The sequence below is a fragment of the Stegastes partitus genome, unplaced genomic scaffold, assembly GCF_000690725.1.
Source record: "Stegastes partitus isolate 25-593 unplaced genomic scaffold, Stegastes_partitus-1.0.2 Scaffold667, whole genome shotgun sequence".
NCBI lineage: Eukaryota > Metazoa > Chordata > Actinopteri > Pomacentridae > Stegastes > Stegastes partitus.
This window is the reverse complement of record NW_007578398.1, coordinates 287,150-305,065: the sequence shown is the minus strand read 5'-3', so window position 1 is coordinate 305,065 and position 17,916 is coordinate 287,150. Positions and strand designations below refer to the sequence as shown.

Genomic DNA, 17,916 nt, shown 5'->3' with positions numbered 1-17,916 from the left:
CACATTTTCCTGAGTGCCCCCAGGTGTTACCAATACTGGAAACACCGGCTCTACATGGTATTAATATTTAACCATTATTAAAACCTTTTTTTTTTCTCACTATTCACTGCAAATTAACTCTAGAAATATAATTCAACATGCTGGATGTATATCCCTTTTCCTGAAGTACGCTATATTTTGCTCTCGACATCAAATTTCTTTTTGCAGTCGTTGTTCTTCCTCTTTTTTTTTTCTGTTTTCTCGGTTGTTCCGAGCAGTGCACCTGTATTTACAGGATCTGGTGCATATTTTTGGCTATTTCTTAAATGAAACACATCGAATGAAGTGATTTTTTAATGAAATATCACAATGTTATGCTTGGATGTGGTTCACTGTCCTAAAGGAACGACATGTTAGACATAATTAGTTCAGAAAGTTGAGAACCTGATCATTCTTTCAGCTTTGAGAGTTCCTGGTTCTGATGAATGTCACCATTTTTGGCTGGTTTTGGTTTTAAAAGGTTTAATACTAAGAAAACCAGCAAATGTTCACTTAAAAGAAGCAGAACCAAGGAACAGCCGTTTGACTTTCTGGTGATTCATCACAGGAGAATTTTTGCAAACTGAAAAATCTGCAAACATTTCAGATTCTTAGCGTGGGACTTGAGGAGGGGAGTATGAAGACGGGACGCCTCACAACAAGGTTAATCTACAACATACGAGGTCCGTGTTCAGCTTCAGGCATGCAAAACTGTCAAATGCTACAATACTTGGGCAGCACAAACAGAATTTGCAGCTGCTACTTAAATCAATACAGAAAACACACACACTGTAAATGTCACAGTAAAGCTGTGACCTTGGACAAAAACTGACGCGTTGGAATATTTTGCGTTGTCTCCACTGAAACGTCCTTTACGCGGTGCAGGGAACCGGTGGTTACACAAGTGTGCCTCGTGAAGGAAAGGTAACGGGGTTAATCGACCCATCCTCGTCCCAGTGCCCTTGAGCGCAGGTCACAACGCTGATAATCACACATACACCCGGACAACTGCTACCGCATGCTCCCCTGTCAGCACAAACAGTTTACCTAATGCTACATCATCGGGAAAGACGCTTTAATACTGATTTACAGCTCGGATCTCTGTTCGTCCGACGACCTGGCGTGCTTGTTCAGACGGACGCTGCATCACAGCCGGACTCTCGAACGCCGATGTGCATCTCATAATAATCAGCGGTTCCTCTCAAGCTCATTCTGAGCCCCTTAACCTTGATGTTCTCCTATGACACCATTAAGACATGTTTTCATTTGCATTCATGTTCATCACATGAGCTTATCACAAAAACTGACATTCAAAATAAACCTGGCTGCTTCTGTAAAGCTGACGATGCACCAGAAAAGGTGAACATGCATCAGCTATGATGTGACTGTTCAGACTGAGGCCACATTAGCTCAAATCTGTTGTGTCAGAGAAAAGGAGCAACTATGAGACATCGAAATCAGCTGTTTCAGTTCACACGGTGATAAACAGTAGAAACTAGGACTATGTGGTTTTAATCCTTGGCCACACAATCAGGATGCAGTTTAAATTCATCTGCAAATAATGTACAGAGTGAAGACTTTTAAGTAGTGTCGGGTGGTTCCATCTTCACTGCACGACTTCTACAGCGTGTTATTAGACAGTTTACTTAAGTAAGGGACCTCAGTATTTCCTCCATCACTGCTCATGACTATCGTGAAAACACACACCAAAAAACCACATGAAATATTGTGTTTTTAAGCACTGAGTGAGAACACAGAGCCTCAGTCTGACTGTACATCCCCCCGGTCAGGACAGCGGTGAGTGGACGGGTAGGTTTGCTGCTGAAGCGAGTCTTTCCCGACGTGGGACAAAAGCAGCCGCGTGTTGCTGCAGTCACAGTAAAATGTTGCTATCAGGGCAGTAAAGTTGCTTCAGTCGGCTGTAAGAAACCTCGATAAGCAGAATAGTTGCTGAAAGTCTGTGTGTTTGCTGCCACACAAGAGAAATAAAGACTCTCTGTTCACATAATGATACGAGACAAAGGCCTGCATTCTTTACAAGCACAGTTTGTGAAACTCTGCCTGTAAATGATATCAGTAGAAACACTGAGCTCGATAAAGCGACAGCAGCGACGGTGGTCTGCTTTCCAGTTTATACTTTTGCGTTCGCGTCGGCTACTTTACCACAACGAGAGCGTTTCGTCAGGCCTTCTGTAGCAGCATTTGATAAACTAAGGTGTTTGTTAGGAGACGATCACGGCTGGTGCTGCTCACCTGCTAATCAAGCAGCAGCGACTGAGCGGGGCGCTACAAGAAACGGTGGAGTAACGATTTGTTAGGACAAACAGATCAGGAGATGGAAAACAGTGACGAAATCAGCTTGTTGAATGGTGCAGACAGATAGCGGCGGATATACAGTAGGTGCAGCACACCGGGTCAGACTTTGCTCTGTTGTCTGGACTGTAGTCGGGGAGCCGGAGAATTTCTTTAACAGTCGTTAGCTTTGGGGCTAACACTGCTCTGTACTCTGTTCATACACGAGTGTCATCTGTCTAGGAACCAATTAGAAGAACCAAAACTAAACTTTTCAGAACTGAAACGTTGGTTCCTCGTGCTGAAACCTACTTTGAAGTGTGACCGGTAGTAAAAGCAGATTCTGAAACGTGGTCCTGAATTAACGGCCAGAAAGATGTTTTGGCAGAACATGATGTCGTCACAGTGTGGCTGACCTCTGACCTGTTGGATATGTGATGTCATTCTATTATTCTCATCGACATTGTGTCAAACTTTGTCATAATTAGCACACGAGATCGTCAGGCCACCCTGCCTTTGACCTTCGACTTCATGTTTGAATGAAGTAAATGTTTGAGCCAAATCTGAAGACATTCCTTTGGGCTGTTTCTGAGATATGCTGAGAAAAACAGACATCCCAAAATATCAAGTACACCACATGAAAAGCATGATTTGTCGCGTGTATTTGATTGAAGCGTATAAACCCAACATGAGCAGCGCCAGACTGCCGATCACAGCACACGCTACATCTGATAGTTCTGATTAAACTTCAGCCACCATTCACATGATACAGCCAAGCAGTATCTCGCTTCCAAACACTGTCAATCACAGTCCGCGACGCATATTGCTCAACGCGAGACCAGGTGTTCTATAGGCTGAAAGCTTTGAATAATTAATCAGCGCGCCTTGTTGCTACCCATGTTCACCACTTAGCAATTTGTAAGCATTTTGCTGGCAGCTCCGTGCAACCGAACACCACTGTAGCCTGAGTCACTTTAAGATATTCAAGCGTCCAGCTGAGAGGAAGCAAACAAGCACTTGTGATATCCTGCTGTTCTCCAATCATACGTGTCAGGTGTTTGATCTCTGTCCAGTTCGTACACAACACCGCTTCTGTGCCTTGACTGTACTTTGTAAATCACATATGTGGGGACGCCACAAACCTACACCATCGATTAGTCTGTCACTTATGTTCTCAGTTAACTGATCGCTTAAATGTCAAAAGGAGCAAAAAAAAAAAAAAAAAGCTTACAGGGAACTCATTCACTGTCATGTGTGATATCAGCGACAAATCCTCACATCTGAGAATCAGAAACCAGCAAATGTCTGGATTTCTTTTCTTAAAAGTTGAACATTTATCAAATAATTAACGAATCACGTCAGAATAAACGCTCCCTGTCCACATGCCCCAACAGCACAAATATTTACACATGCGGCCGAGCAAACAGGAACAGATGAAGCGCCGCATTCCAAGATAAGGATGCTCTCATAGAAGCAGTTGTAATAGCGAGAAATCCTCACTTTTTCTTTGCTCTATTAAAAGTGGAGCAAAGAGCAGCTGTGCCACTTAAGATTCAAAACAAAGATGAGGTTTTTATTATTTGATTTTTTTTTTCTTCAACTATCTCATTTTTATTCAACCGTCTGCCCTCGGCCCATTAGTGACTTATTTCCAATTCAGGAGGAAACGCTTAATACTGACGTGGTTGTCGTCTGTGGAGAAACTGGTCCCAGTGTGTGGCTCTCCTGCATCCAATTCAAGTCACAGAGGCTCTGAAGAAATACGCATGTGATGTTTAAAGACTGGCTCAAGTTGCAAAAATTACGCAAAGACGTGTCACTTTATGTCTGCCAGCATCGCCCGGATTAGGAAACAGAGTCGGAATTTGAAAACAGGGTCTTTCTGAGCAGGGAAGTGAATATTTTTTTTGTTTTTGTTTCACGTTGCAGGACTTGTTTAGGATCATAAAAGTAGTAACTGTGATCTTGTAGGGATTTTAAAGCATCTCTGGAGATGTGTTTTTCAGCAAAGGAGACAGCTGTGACTGAAATGTAAATACACGGAGAGCAAACAGGTTTCGGAGAGGTGCTGTGCATCCGTCACAACATCTCCACAGCACACAGCGTAAAGGAGGAACTGTCTCACCTGTGTAACCTGCAATCCAGCCCCATGAAGACACCATGGCCAGCAACCATTTGAACATGATTCCCTCAATGTGCCAGAAAGTGGAGCTGTCCCATATTCTCAGAGGCTGGAGCAGCAGCAGGTATAAGCAGTAGGATGGGATGGCTGCACAGTTGTTGAGGAACATAAACACGAAGCGGAGCACAGACTTGAGGAGAACCCAGCCCAGTTTGCCGGCCCCGTCCAAGAGCCGTGCCATCCTGATACACACCTTCTGCAACACAGACACACAGCAGCTGTTAGCATCCCGTCTCCACTTATATGACACGTTACATAACGTTATCCTTATTGTACACAAACTATGTGACAGGACACAAATCCGCAGAATCAGTCAGTGTTGTAGCGCGTACTCTGGAAAGCCGGAGGAGTGAGTCTGCCGCTAACCAGTTGAGGGGTGAGGCTATTTCACGGAATTTATATGTAACACACGCGTAGTGGACGCTATCTTCTGATTATTATTCAAGAGGATTTACTCCGGGATGTGGCCGTTTGTTATTCGTGACCGTCTGCTAGCTAGCTGCCAAGCCGTAACAGTAATACATGCAAAGACAGGACCATAAAAGGACCAGTCGCCCGGGACGTGGTCGAGTACTTCATGACATGCTAGCTAGCACAAGAGTGAGTTAGCATAACGGGAACAGATGTTAAGAAACCTGTCACATATGTCAGCCTGTGGGTTGGGACATGATTGCGAAATACACCAACAGAGGCAGCTACAAAAGCTATTTTACAAGACAATGCCAAACGTTAACGCGGAGGCTACATGTCTTGATGCTGGTGCAAAGCGCAGTGTCGGTCTGTGTGTGAGCCTCATCCAGAATATAGTCCGACCCTGTAATTTAGGAGTGCAAGTCGGGTAGCTCGTGTTACTCACCCAATTAATGTCACTGAAGCATCCAAGGACGGCCAGAGGTGTAGCTAATTGTTGGAGCGAGATAAATTGTGTCACGTGTAGCTAACCTAAACGGTTAAGTTAGCAATTTTTGCTAGTTGGCATTGTAAAGTCTCTATCAAATCTGCGGACAGAGGTGGAAACGTGTGATAACGTTACAACAAACCCTGTGCGACAAAACTGCACCCATTTAGCTAACGTTATCCAGGTCTGCTCGGGTACACGGAATCCCGGCGGGCACCGTTAGCTAGCTAGCTAGCTAGCAAGCAACTCCAGTTGAGCGTCGCTGGCTCCATCTCAGTCAGAGACACCGGGATAATTCCTCTGATGCATCACTATCAGCGGCCAGTCAGCTAGCTACCGAGCTGCCGTCAGCGAACGGGGACGAGAGGCGGCTCGGCCGGGCCCGGGATCAAGCGCTGCTCGTTAAGCAAACGCAACACGAAATACACACGACATGTGCGCATCAAATACGGAGAACAGCGATTTTTCGTTTCTGGCTCCCCAGGACCCGTTATCTTTCTCCAGATCCCGATTCACACAGAGTCAAGGTACCCGCTACAACAACAACACGGCTACGACGAGTCCGCTGGGTCTCCACAATAAAAGCCCCTGTGGCGGCCGAGTGTATTAATTAGTACAGCAGCTTAAAAATAGATGGTATAAAAACAATACAATACAAGCTACAAGAGGATAAAATTAGGTAGAAATTTGTTAAAGAATTATTAAAACCGATTGGCTTTATATGTCGTATTGTCCATGCTAAAGCTTAAAACTTGACGTTTTACTAAAATAACTTGTTTTTACTTCTAACTTTTTTTTTATTATTAACAAATCATATTGTGTTTTTGATAAACGTGAATAATAATGTAAAATAAATTTTCAGTTCATCTTCAGCAATAAAAAAAATCTTAGGTGAGATAATTAAAAAGAAAACATGTCATTTATTTAAATGAACTATTATTAGAATCTGATCTTGATGTTTTAAGATTCAACTCATTTCTAGTAGTTTAATTAGAACAGTGTATTGCATCACCTTGCTGTTGTATGACAGAAAACTAACTGTTTGATCAAATCTGTAAATGCTAAATGTAGAAATCCAACTTTTTATACTAAGTAGAAAAAATTATTTATGAAATGTGTTTTTTGGTTTGACGAGTTTCATTAAGAATTGACTTGATTTTGAAATCGACCACCGGATGTTTCTATCGCACATTTCCTCTGACTTGACGCGCTTGTGTTGCCTGACGCCAGTTTCTGGTCTCTGAGTGCGCAGACTCTAATGTCAAGTACTGATGCTTCCAGTGTCTATGAACAACAAATTCCTTTTTTTTTTATATTTAGCAAAAAAAAAAATTTTTTTAACATTTGTGACCAGATCTTTTGACTTCATCTTAAGTCATCTTGCTGTCTTCCTGTTATTTACAGATGACATCATTAGTGTGGGTGCAGGTCTATCATTAAAATCAGTGCATTTACCTCTCTGCATGTTAGAAATAGCAAAAGATATTTGAGCAAAGCTGTGGGTGCAAAGCTTGCATCATCATAAAAGTTTTTTTTAAAAAAAGTATATATATTTATATATATAGTTCCAATTCAGAGGATCTTAAATTTTGCTGACAATAACATTTTAAAATAATGTGACAATGGGTTTTAAAAAAAAACAACACGATTTAAAATGTGAACTTAACACTTTCAACTATCTAATCTAAAAGTCTTAAATAATGATTTAATTTAAGGGTGACTCAGACAAGTCTGGAATTGACCCCTGAGAGATTTTCGGACTCTTCAGACCGTGATGCTGGTTACTGACTATGGTCTGCCCCCTGATGGCTCTCTGCGGTATTGCATGTATGTAGAAACGATGACATGGTAAATCCAAGGACATTGAGTTCTAAATTGTCCTCCAGATTACCGCATGCGTGAAATAGGACTGGATTAGGAATATTAACAGTAAATAAAGTACAATTGTGCATTTTCCGGTGGCTGACCTGACAATCTTCAGGTTATACAGACGGCCGATGATGTGATATGTTGAACCGTCCTCATTAATGTGACTCTCCTCTAAACCGAGCCAATTATATCTTAAAAGGGGCAACACAGAGGGAACAGAATTAAAATGAAATACGGTCTTTTATTCGCTGAAAAAAATATTTACAGAATCAGTTTTCTATGAGACAAAACAGATCAAGTACAGAAGCTCACAGCGTAAACACTAATGCGCTGGGAGGGAGTCTGCTAGAAGCGAGCGTATGCACCCCTCTGTGGAGCAGGCTGAGCTGCACTCTGCTGCAGCTGGTGGCGGAGCTGCTGGGAATAAGGATCCTCCAGGGACTTGACTGACACCGTCGTCTTGGGGCCCGTCTTCCACTCGATGCCGCTCTCATCCACCACGGAGGCCTCCACGGTGACGGTGTGGGTGCCCAGGATGGAGAAATTCAGCAAGAACTGGGTGCTGAAGTAGTCGTTGTGCGGCTCGACCCGCTGCTCGATCTCGTTCGTTTTAGTATCTAGTGGAATCTGAAAGGCGGAAATGTGTAACCGTCAGATAAAACTGCTGGATTTGAGTTTCAATAGATGGAAGAATATATTTGGGAGAATTAACGAGAGGTATGCAGTATTTTAAGATTATTCATTATTTGCAAATTATCTGACCAAAAGAAGAAAGCCACTCACCTTGTAGTCCGGCCCCGTCTTGCTCTGGAGAACCGACGTGACGTTGAGACAGACAGATTGGATCTTTCTGAAGAGTCCCGGGGTCGAGCCGTGTTGCACCACTCCCTCCACCTTCAGAGTCAGCTGCTGAGTGTTCTGCACCGGGATTGGTTCACTCGGCGTTCGTGGGGACGGAGAGAGGGCAAGCTGGAAAAAAACAACACAACACATAGCTGGATGAGCCTCACGGGTACCGAGGGAAGGACGTCCTCCACATTCTGAACCATTCTGAACCAAATTCTGATCCAAGACATCCATTTTACTGACAAAGAGGAGAAAAAAAACACCCAGATAATAATTTTTTTCTTTAAAAAATACTCAAATGAATTGATGATCAAAATAGTTGCTAATAATATGTAACAGCTGACATTTAATTGATGACTCCTTGCAGCTCCAGTCTCATGTTTTTCTTTTATGAAATGTCGTATTTTCTGGACTGTTTTCTTGGCCCAGACCTTCTGGATGTCCAGCCAAGAAATACTTCAGCACATAATCTCCATGCAACTAAAAACAGTAATTTCACATAAGATGTTAATTAGCGAGCTTTAAAAGTGCAGGTTGGCGGATTTTCCCTCGTTTCCTGTGTTAACGTTCAGCTGAGCTCACCGTCTCCCTGCATTAACTGGGTTTCCACTGATCAGATAACAGAGAGGTATCGCTCTTCTCATCTAACTCTGGGCAGGAAAGTTGACTCGTGAGCTCAACGAGGCATTGTTTAAAGTGGAGCATGTGTTTATTTAGCGTTTCTATTTAAAGTGAGGGAAACGAGTTACCTTAATGCTGGTCGACTGGAGCTTTTGGAAGAAATATCTCTGGAACGACAGCGGAACCTTCAGCAGAGCTATGACGGCGTCACAGAGGCAACCTGTGTGCTAGAAAACAAACAGCAAATAATACTTTACACAGATCAATTCACTGCAACTTTTTTTTTTGTCAGTATCCTTAAATTACTGCATAGAATAACATTTCTTTTGCAGACAGCGCTGCCCAAGAGGACTGAATTTAAGTGTTGCTACAGCAGGTGAGACAAACACAATACAAAACCACTGTCATGAACATAAACACAAGTACTGACAATATCCAGTTAAGATGATACAAGAATCCATCCATCATCTATACACCACTTAATCCTCACTAGGGTCATGGGGGGCTGGAGTCTATCCCAGCTGACTCAGGGTGAAGGCAGGTTCACCTGGACAGGTAACCAGTCTATCACAGGGCTACACTTAGAGACAGACAACCAAGCACACTCACATTCACACCTACGGACAATTTACAATCACCAATTAACCTAAACGTGTTTCTGGGAGGAAGCCAGAGAACTCGGAGAGAACCCACGCTGCACGGGGAGAACATGGAGACTCCACACAGAAAGATCCCGGGTGTCCCTCTACCTGCGAGGCGACAGTGCTAACCACCGCTCTACCTTGCAGCCCACTATATACAAGAATGAGTTTCCAAAACCAGCTAAAATAAACTCACATCTAAAATCAAACACAACAGAGACTTAAGTGCAGCAGCTTCACTATATAAATAAACTACATCTGCAGTCCTTGGTACCAGCACAGCATTTGTCACAACCACTGCAATTTAAAATCTGGACACTGTGCAGAAAAAAAAACTGTAAACATAAGCACCAACGCTGTGCGTCGTATATTAAAGCTCACCAGGTGTGACACAGGAGGGTGTTTCTTGGTGAGTCCCTCCACTTCCTCCAGCACGCGGTTGAAGACTGACATCATCCGTCGCTCATATTCGCTCTCCGTCTGGACCGAGCCCAGAGTGCCGTACTCCTGAAAACTAGATTACAGAGACAGCGAGAGGCGATACGTTACAAACGTCTGCCAGGAGGATGCCTCCGGGGGGGGATGTGTGTTATAGCGAAGCGCTTTCAATAAAAAACACTCAAGTACACGGTACAGCGAAGAAGCTTTTTGTCAAATTAAATAAGGAGCATTTATTTTCATTACAGTGTCATATCTCTCAAGGGTGCAGCTTACAAAAAGCTACATGCATATGTCGGCTTTTTCTCATGAAAACTGAAAAAGTACTCGGAGCTATTTTGCTGCGCAGCGGTTCTGAATTTAAGTTGAGTATTTTTCTTTTTCTACACAAATCCCACTCCTCCACCTTTCTTGACAGCGACAGCGGCTCTCACCTGGCTGCCTGTGGGTCCAGTATCAAAGCTTCAATTACATGGGAGACAAGCAAACAGCTCTGTTGTTGTCTGGACAGACAGTTAAAGAAAACTAAATTACAGCAGAGAAAATAGGATTGTCAACAAGACAAGACGTGTGATGGGACTTGAGGCGTGTTTAAGGATACAGCTCCACATTGCGAAGTGTGGCGTAATCGGCATCAAACGACGACTGGTGTAAATCAGCGTAGCGAGCGGCGAGACTTCTGAACTCATCCATGCATACCTTCATCTGGGAAAAAGGGAAAAAAAAACAGCAGGGACTTTATGATTTGCCACATCAGGGCGCATTTATTCTTCTTGGACGCACAACGTCCTGATCAGCAGTGAACTAAAGGTTATGTGACTGGTGTTTAAATAATTTATTTCTAACTTTTGTCATATAGAACATAAAAGCATGACTGACAGGAGAAGACAGACAGAGAACAAACAAGAAATGACCTATAGCCGCCAGACTAAAATAGCAGCACTGTGATAACGCCTGATGCTATCTGAGTGTGATCTGCAGCTGCAACATCTTACGATAAAGCTACTGTTTCCTCAGTCTATGTGCACCAATCCCACCTGGTAGCCAAACTTCAGAGATTTGTGCCGTTTACAATCCAGTTTCCTCACATTAAGTTGACATTGTAAGTATTAACTAAATGCTATTTAACTGATGACGAATCACAGCCTAGTAGAATTTGTTTTGTGTTGTGGTTCATTAACAGAACGCTCCAACCTGTACAGGCACCTGGATCAAGTTCTAACTCCTTGCAGGGCGTTTTACCTGCATTGAGATGCGGCCGCAGCGCTGGAGGTCATTGCCCGAGGTGAGGGCGATGGTGGTGGCGATGGCAGGAGGAGGGCTGGTTTTCAGGCTGTTGCAGGTACAAATGAGCTGCGACAGGGCTTGCAGGGTGTCGATCCGCAGCTTAATGAACTCGCACTGGAATGTAAGCGGGCTGAGAGGAGTGCTGGCAGCCTGCAGGGGAGGTATTAATCACATAAATCTACATAGACACGACAATTAAACGGTTACACGGGTCTTGTTGAGTCGACCTAACGAGATCAGTCGATGGTAGGTGAGTTAAGTTATTAGTAATTTGAGAGGCTGTGAGTAGCACCACTTCCTAGATTGACAATCAGCAGCTCTAAGCATCCTGTCACTGGTGAAGGAAGCTCTGTATTAATGTTATTTGACAAGCAGACGCCTGGCAGTGAACTGACTGTGAGGGAGGCGATGCCCTTTTGGTAGGAGCGCAGGGCCTCTGCAATGGCGCTCATGGCTCCGCTGTAGTCGCCGTCCTCCACGTGACTGAGGCACTGCTCGGCTTGGGAAAACTCCTTCAGGCTGTTCAGCCAGAAGTAGAAGTGCTCTGATGCCACACGGGTCCGCAGACACTGGTACAGCTCGCTGGAGAACTCATGGCATCCCTGCAGATGATGAATAAGAATGTTATCATTTTGTTCTGGATGCGTTGCGGCTACTTGGCTGACGTTCGAATTTAAAAAAAAAAAACAAAAACGTCCTCACCATGCGCGAGGCTTGCCGTGCGATGCGATACACAGTCCAGCCATTTGCAACATTTTCCAGCTGTTGTTTGATGACAGTCTTCACTTCAGCCGTCAGAGACGACTGGCTAGCGACAAAAATCACTGTTGCCAAGGAAACCTGCAGCAATCACAGCGGGAGGGATGAGAACGAAACTCCAAAATCAGCGACACACAAGGCAGCATTTTTTAAACTGTGCACAACTTCATCTATTCTAACACTTTGTGGGTTGGAGGTAACGTATGGCCTGAAAAAACACAACAACAAACTGCATTTCGAATTGAAAAAGTGTTTTGCATATACACGCTGATTCCCTCCTGATCTAAATGTGCTGTTGTGAGTCTGTCTCGATCGCCTTTAAACAAAAAAAGCTGCACTTAACAGCAGCAAGCTTTAATTTACTGCCTGAACACCAGATGATGTGTGACTCATGCACAATCTCTCACCAGAAGCTCCTGCTGCTTGTCAGTGGAGGAGTGACTGGCCACTCTGTAAAGATCCACCAGATCCCCCAGCATCCCGTCTCCCAGCACAGGCAGGTGGGTGGCGATGGCTGCCAGAGCGTGGCACATGAGAACGCGAGACGAGTCGCAGGACAGGTGGAGCTGGCCGAGCAGGAATTCAACAGCTGGCTGGCTGAGATGGGGTCGACTCTTCAGCAGCTTGACCAAAGAGGTGAGGGCCGTCTACAGGCGGAACACAAGGGGAAGTAGAAATAATATGGATTGATGGATGGTGGACACTACTCTGATCATCCGTCATTTGAAGATACGTTCCATGATGTATGGAAGCAGGGAGCAGGACACTGGACATCGTCAGGGACTCCTCACACCCATAAACTGTTTGAACTGCTGCCATCAGGCAAATGTTTCCAGAGCGTTAAAGGAAGAACCTCCAGACTGATCAACAGCTTCATGCTACCAGCTGTCAGAATGCTGAACTGCTGATCCATATATACACACACTTGTTTATTTAATTGCTTTAAGTTATTGGATCCTGATCTCTCATCTTGCCTGTACTGCTGTGTATGTACAGCAACATGACAATAAACCTGATTTGATTTGATGATATGAACGGCAGAGAAGCTGCGACAATTTAGCTTTTATTGAGCCCCAACAATCATTTGGACTCCTCGAACAACACAACCGTTTGAGGCATTTTTTAAACCCCTAAAAACAGTTTGACGGTCTTGGTTTCGTACGTCTGTTGCATATGAAACCCTGGCTGTCTGAATCCATGTTTTTGAAGCTTTCATCAATTCACTGTAGCTTCAGGGCCAAAACGCTACGCCATGATGTTGACTGGCCTATTTTAACAAAAGAGGCAAAACTTCTGAAAATGTTTTCTAAAGCAGTGCTTCCCAAAGTGGACAAACACATCACAGATGGAAAAAAAAGCAGAAAATATCCAGATCACCACATTTAAAACTGTGTTTAACAAGCAGCTCGGCCACCAGCTGATGGTACAACAACTACTGGATGCCATTTTTCACAGCAGCACAACATGCAGTTTTGAAAAATAATGACCATCAGAGCAGCACTCTTTGACACAGTAGTAAAGTCAGACAAAAGCTAATCCACCTCAGCCCCAAACACAGTCTGAGAGACTGAATTGCCAAACGACAAAACTAAAATGGTTGACTCTGCTCGCCATGTTTTGCCTTCTCCCTGGTTTACAGGGACCAGAACCTGCCGTCAGTGGAGTCAGATCTCAGGTTTTATTAAAATGCCTGTAACCTCTGTTTGTTTAATCTTGTTTTTTTTGTCCTCATACACTCTGAATATAAGCAAACATTAACTGAAAGGAGTGCATTTAATTGTAGTGATTATTTATTTTAGGTTAAATATTTGTCTGTAAATCTGTAGAACACCTGCTGGTTTACAAAAAGAAAAGTTTGTGAACTGTTGTCCTACCAACAGGCGTTCATATTCTGATTAAATCAAAGCATCAGTTGGCAAACACGACCACGTATTTGATGCAGCCTGATTGTTTTCTATGCTATATGCTAAACATATTGCCCTGAGGCGTCCATCCAGCCTCTGTGCTCTCTCACTCGTGTTAACAGTGTCGTCTTACTTTGAGCGTGGCCTGTGCACTGGGGCTGCTGTCCTGACTGCAGAGCATCAGAAGGGACTCCACTCCCAAAACTGTGTCCTGCTCCAATTGTACTATATCTGAGGAAGGGAAATAGACACAGCAGCACTCAACAATGGCAAACAACTGCAAAGGAAGACGTGAATCTGAGATAAAAGCACTTATTGACAACTGGCACCACAGAACCCCCTAAAACAAGCCGCTGTCCGCTCTAACTAACCTTTCTCTGGACAGGAAATGGAAATGTTGGAGAGCACTACGACCCCGTGAGCAGCCACTGCCAGGTTGCTGTGGTAACAGCATTCTTGTGCCAGTTTAACCAGGTCAGTGAGCCGTGGGGGAACCGCAGAGCCACCTGAGAAGAAAGTTTTACAGAATCCACGTCAGTTCTGAGTTGTTCTCTTTCACAGAATACAGTCGTCCTCAGATTTATTCTTACCTTCTCATTAAAGAAGGAAAAAAAACAGCTTCAGTCACTGAAATAAGATGAAACTGACAAAAGTAATAATAAATAAAAAAATAATGAAAATCAAGATGTTGCTTTTGAATTGTGGTTCAACAGAAATATATATAAAAAAAGCAAAAAACAATCAAACCAGCACGATGGGACCCGTAAACTAATATTTAGTTGAACAACCCTTTGGGCCAATCAGGTGTTTTCTGTAACTCTCAGTCAGACTTCTGCACCTGTTGACAGGTGTTTGGATTTCACTGCTCATCAGCAAAGTGCTCTCATTTGTCCAGGTCCGTTTCATTTTATTTAATTTTTTTAATTATTCTTTTTAACCACAATTCAAAAGCAATGTCTTATTTCACTAAATTATAATTTAGCAAATTTTTATTTATTATGATTTTTTTTCAGTTTCTAGTTATTTGAGTGGTTATAGTGAATTTTGCCTTTTCTTTAATGGGAGGGGATGAATACATTTGAGGACGACTGTATAAATGACAGCAGTGGAAGTACACAGATAAAGTTAAAAGTGACTATTACCTGCCACATTAGTGAAATACTGTTTGACTGCAATAGTTCCAGAGAGGGTGGAGAGAACAGCCAACATCCCCAGCTTCAAACTGTTGTACGGGATGGTCAGCGCACACTCACACAGGGTCTGCAGAGATAAAAGCCATTGGATCGCATACAGACTTTAAACCAACACGGAGATAATCCTGCAGCTGGAACGTTACCTGAGTGTTTTCTCTGATCCACAGATGAGGAGCCTTTTTAGCCAGCAGCTTCAGGTCATTAATTGCGAGTCTCTTCACAGCTTTTCTTGGATCATCTTTCAGGTACTGAAGCAGAAGCTGTAACTATAAAGATAAGGAAACCAAAAGTCCATCATCTTGACATTTTAAGGGTTCCAGAGGGTAAACCTTGAGCCAAACATTTCAAAGTCTCTTGTCAGAGTTTAAACACCACAGCGAGTATTTAACAACACTAACCACTAACACTGAAGCACTGCTCAGTCAGAGACATGGGAATACCTGCTTGGGGATATCGATGAGGGAAGAGGCAGCCAGCTGGGTGAAGGTGTGCAGCGAGACGATGACCATGGGGGTGGAGGGATAGGAGTTGACCAGGTGTTGGAGGAGCTCTCTGCTGCTGGATGCCAAGCTGGCATCATGATGCATGTGCTGCAGCATGGGGATCAGCTTCAGCTTCAGTTCCACTGGCGTGTCCAAACCTGATGTATAGATTAAATAGAAAAGTAAACAAGGGCTGAACATGATCGAAGTCACAGCAGTTTTTTTGATATTGGTCATATAGTGTATGTCATGACATGCCATCATGAATGAAGCTTTGTGTTGCTACAGAGATGCTCTGGCGTATACATCAGATTTTCCAGATGTAAGGGAATGTTCTTATTTGGTGCAGACAAAGGCAAATAATCACAATTTTAAATTTGGCTTCTGGTAAAAAATTAAAAAGTTATCTTTGGATTTGGTAAATTATGTATTTACAATGTTTTTTTCTTCTTCTTTCTTCCCTCTTCCTGGTAATTTCAGTACTGCACATTTGATTTACAACATAAACAATGAACAGATCTTAATAGTGGCATTCAGCCTGTTGAGGAAACAAACTAAATAAGTAAGTAAACGGACTCAGCAGATACACTGATCCACCACTTCACGCCTTCATTAAAGTATTTGGATAGCTGTGTCGACTATTTACTGATTATTATTAATGTTATTAAATGATGAAGCTTAAGAAAATGCTCTGTTGTTTAATGTGATCTGTGACACTTCTAATACAGAATAAACATTTCACCTTGAATCATCTCGCTGACTTTGTTGCAAATTCCGGCTGCAAAGTCTCTGAAAATTAAACACAAACACAAACAGACATCAGATTTACATTATGCAAAACATCATCTCATTTCCATGCGGCGCAGCTCGGTTTTAGTGACGAACTTCCTCACTTTGACTGGGCAGAGAAGCTTGCAGCAGCAAAGATGGCAGCCTCCACTTCCACGTTGTCATGGGAGTCGAGGCTCTGGCGAATACTGTGGTGGGCATTCTTCCTGTCTGGGATGATGGAGGCCAAACTGCCGAGCATCCTGACCGGAGGAAACAACAGGAGAATTGTTTATTTTAAATCTAAGACGACTGGACAGAGCTGTAAGTTGGCAAGCTTGTGTCTCATTTATTCTAATGTTATGTCGCAAACCCTGTGCCAGCCTGCATAATGTACAACTTTGTTCCATTTTCATTGCACATCATTACCTCAGAGTGATGGCTCTGGCCACGGGGTCGTTGCTATGGATGACGGAAAAAACACGTTTGACAAATTCGTCCACGTTGAGAATCTTCTCCAAATGTTTCTCACTCTGCTGAGTGACTTTGAGCACACAGAGCCGCAGGAAGTTGTTGCTGAAAAGAGAGAAAATTCTATAAACAAAGATGCTCCCGGCACATTAAAACTTAAAAATGCACTCATCTTTCATTATCTAAGAAGCTTTGGATATTATTTATCATATATTAACGGAGTGGGAGTGAAGACTTTATCTGTTTTAAATTATAATTAAATCACAAAGGTTTCAATTTAGAGCATATATTATGCAGCGTGTGTGACAACAGTTTAATAAATTCATGCCGTTCTCTTTGTGTAACAGTTTTTAGTTTATCATGTGCTTCATCTCATGTTGTATCACACAGAGAAGATTAAACTTTAGTCTGACTTTAAACAATTAAATCACAAATCAAACAATAATCACATCATCATTCAGAAAAAAAAAAATCAGTAGATTTTTTCTCAAAATGATTCAGCTGTAATTTCTTTGACTTTCTTTCTACATGAGACCAAAAACTAAATTATTGCAAAGCTGTTGTCATCTTGTCACAGCCTACATTAGTCTTAGCTTGGGGTGCTAATACTAATATGGGAAATGAATGCAACAAATGCAGTTTATGAACATTAATAATTGATTAATTAATATTACCCAAGTCTGAAGATGTCTGCTAGCTTGAGGAAGGCAGAGTTTATGAGGATGGGAAACGGGTACTTCTGGAACAGTTTGGGGAACAACACCACAGCTTCACACTGCTCCCCCAGTTTCCCCGACCGCAGCCCTGAAAACAAACCATTTCCACCAGTTACAACAAGGCAGGGAGCTCCTACACAGTCAGTAACGTCCACACACTGTTTGTTTACAGCCTTGGGTGATTTCAAACGTGACACATGGAGAGGACAGGACACACAAATCAATGAGCCGCATGCTAACTCGTTAGCCGGCTAGCTAACGCACCTTTGTCCAGCTCCATGAGAGCGGAGTTCGCGTCCAGCTCTTGTTCGCCATAGCAGGCCTCCGACAGGAAGGACCGCGCCGTTGAAAGCGACATTATTGTTTGGTTTATTTAAGTCAAACTAAATGTCTACTATCAGCCATGAACCGTTAGCATCTCACTGCTCTGACGGTGTTTAGGGCAAGAACACCGGTGACTCGGTTTCACTACATCCTGTCTATATTTTCAAAATAAAGTGCTTGTTGTCAAACAAACGAGTTTCTTGAACT

General features: G+C 43.0%; 2 protein-coding genes across 4 annotated transcripts in view; both read right to left on the bottom strand.

The window, feature by feature from the left end:
• lpgat1 (lysophosphatidylglycerol acyltransferase 1) overlaps positions 1–5,907 on the bottom strand; it is a 56,150-nt gene extending 50,243 nt beyond the window's left edge. For 2 of the 3 annotated variants that reach the window (XR_520503.1, XM_008290343.1), the window contains exons 1-2: positions 5,349–5,907; positions 4,436–4,688 (exon numbers count right to left, since the gene is read on the bottom strand). Coding sequence is in view for 2 of the 3 variants with exons in the window: in XM_008290343.1 (XP_008288565.1) it covers positions 4,436–4,673 (238 nt within the window). In the remaining variant the exon portion in view is untranslated. The remainder of the gene's footprint in view (positions 1–4,435; positions 4,689–5,348) is intronic. The other variant, XM_008290344.1, reaches the window with a different exon arrangement.
• Positions 5,908–7,480: 1,573 nt separating this feature from the next.
• Positions 7,481–17,831, bottom strand: ints7 (integrator complex subunit 7). Its single transcript, XM_008290341.1, has 20 exons — positions 17,650–17,831; positions 17,344–17,473; positions 16,628–16,774; positions 16,324–16,461; positions 16,173–16,219; positions 15,389–15,588; positions 15,092–15,214; positions 14,898–15,015; positions 14,127–14,261; positions 13,889–13,986; positions 12,259–12,498; positions 11,795–11,932; positions 11,488–11,694; positions 11,048–11,242; positions 10,407–10,510; positions 10,240–10,308; positions 9,749–9,881; positions 8,855–8,953; positions 8,043–8,228; positions 7,481–7,886 (listed from the first exon to the last, which is right to left on the bottom strand). The coding sequence occupies exons 1-20, from the start codon at positions 17,741–17,743 to the stop codon at positions 7,605–7,607; spliced, it is 2,883 nt and encodes a 960-aa protein (XP_008288563.1). The 5' UTR covers positions 17,744–17,831; the 3' UTR covers positions 7,481–7,604.
• Between the last annotated feature and the right edge of the window lie 85 nt (positions 17,832–17,916).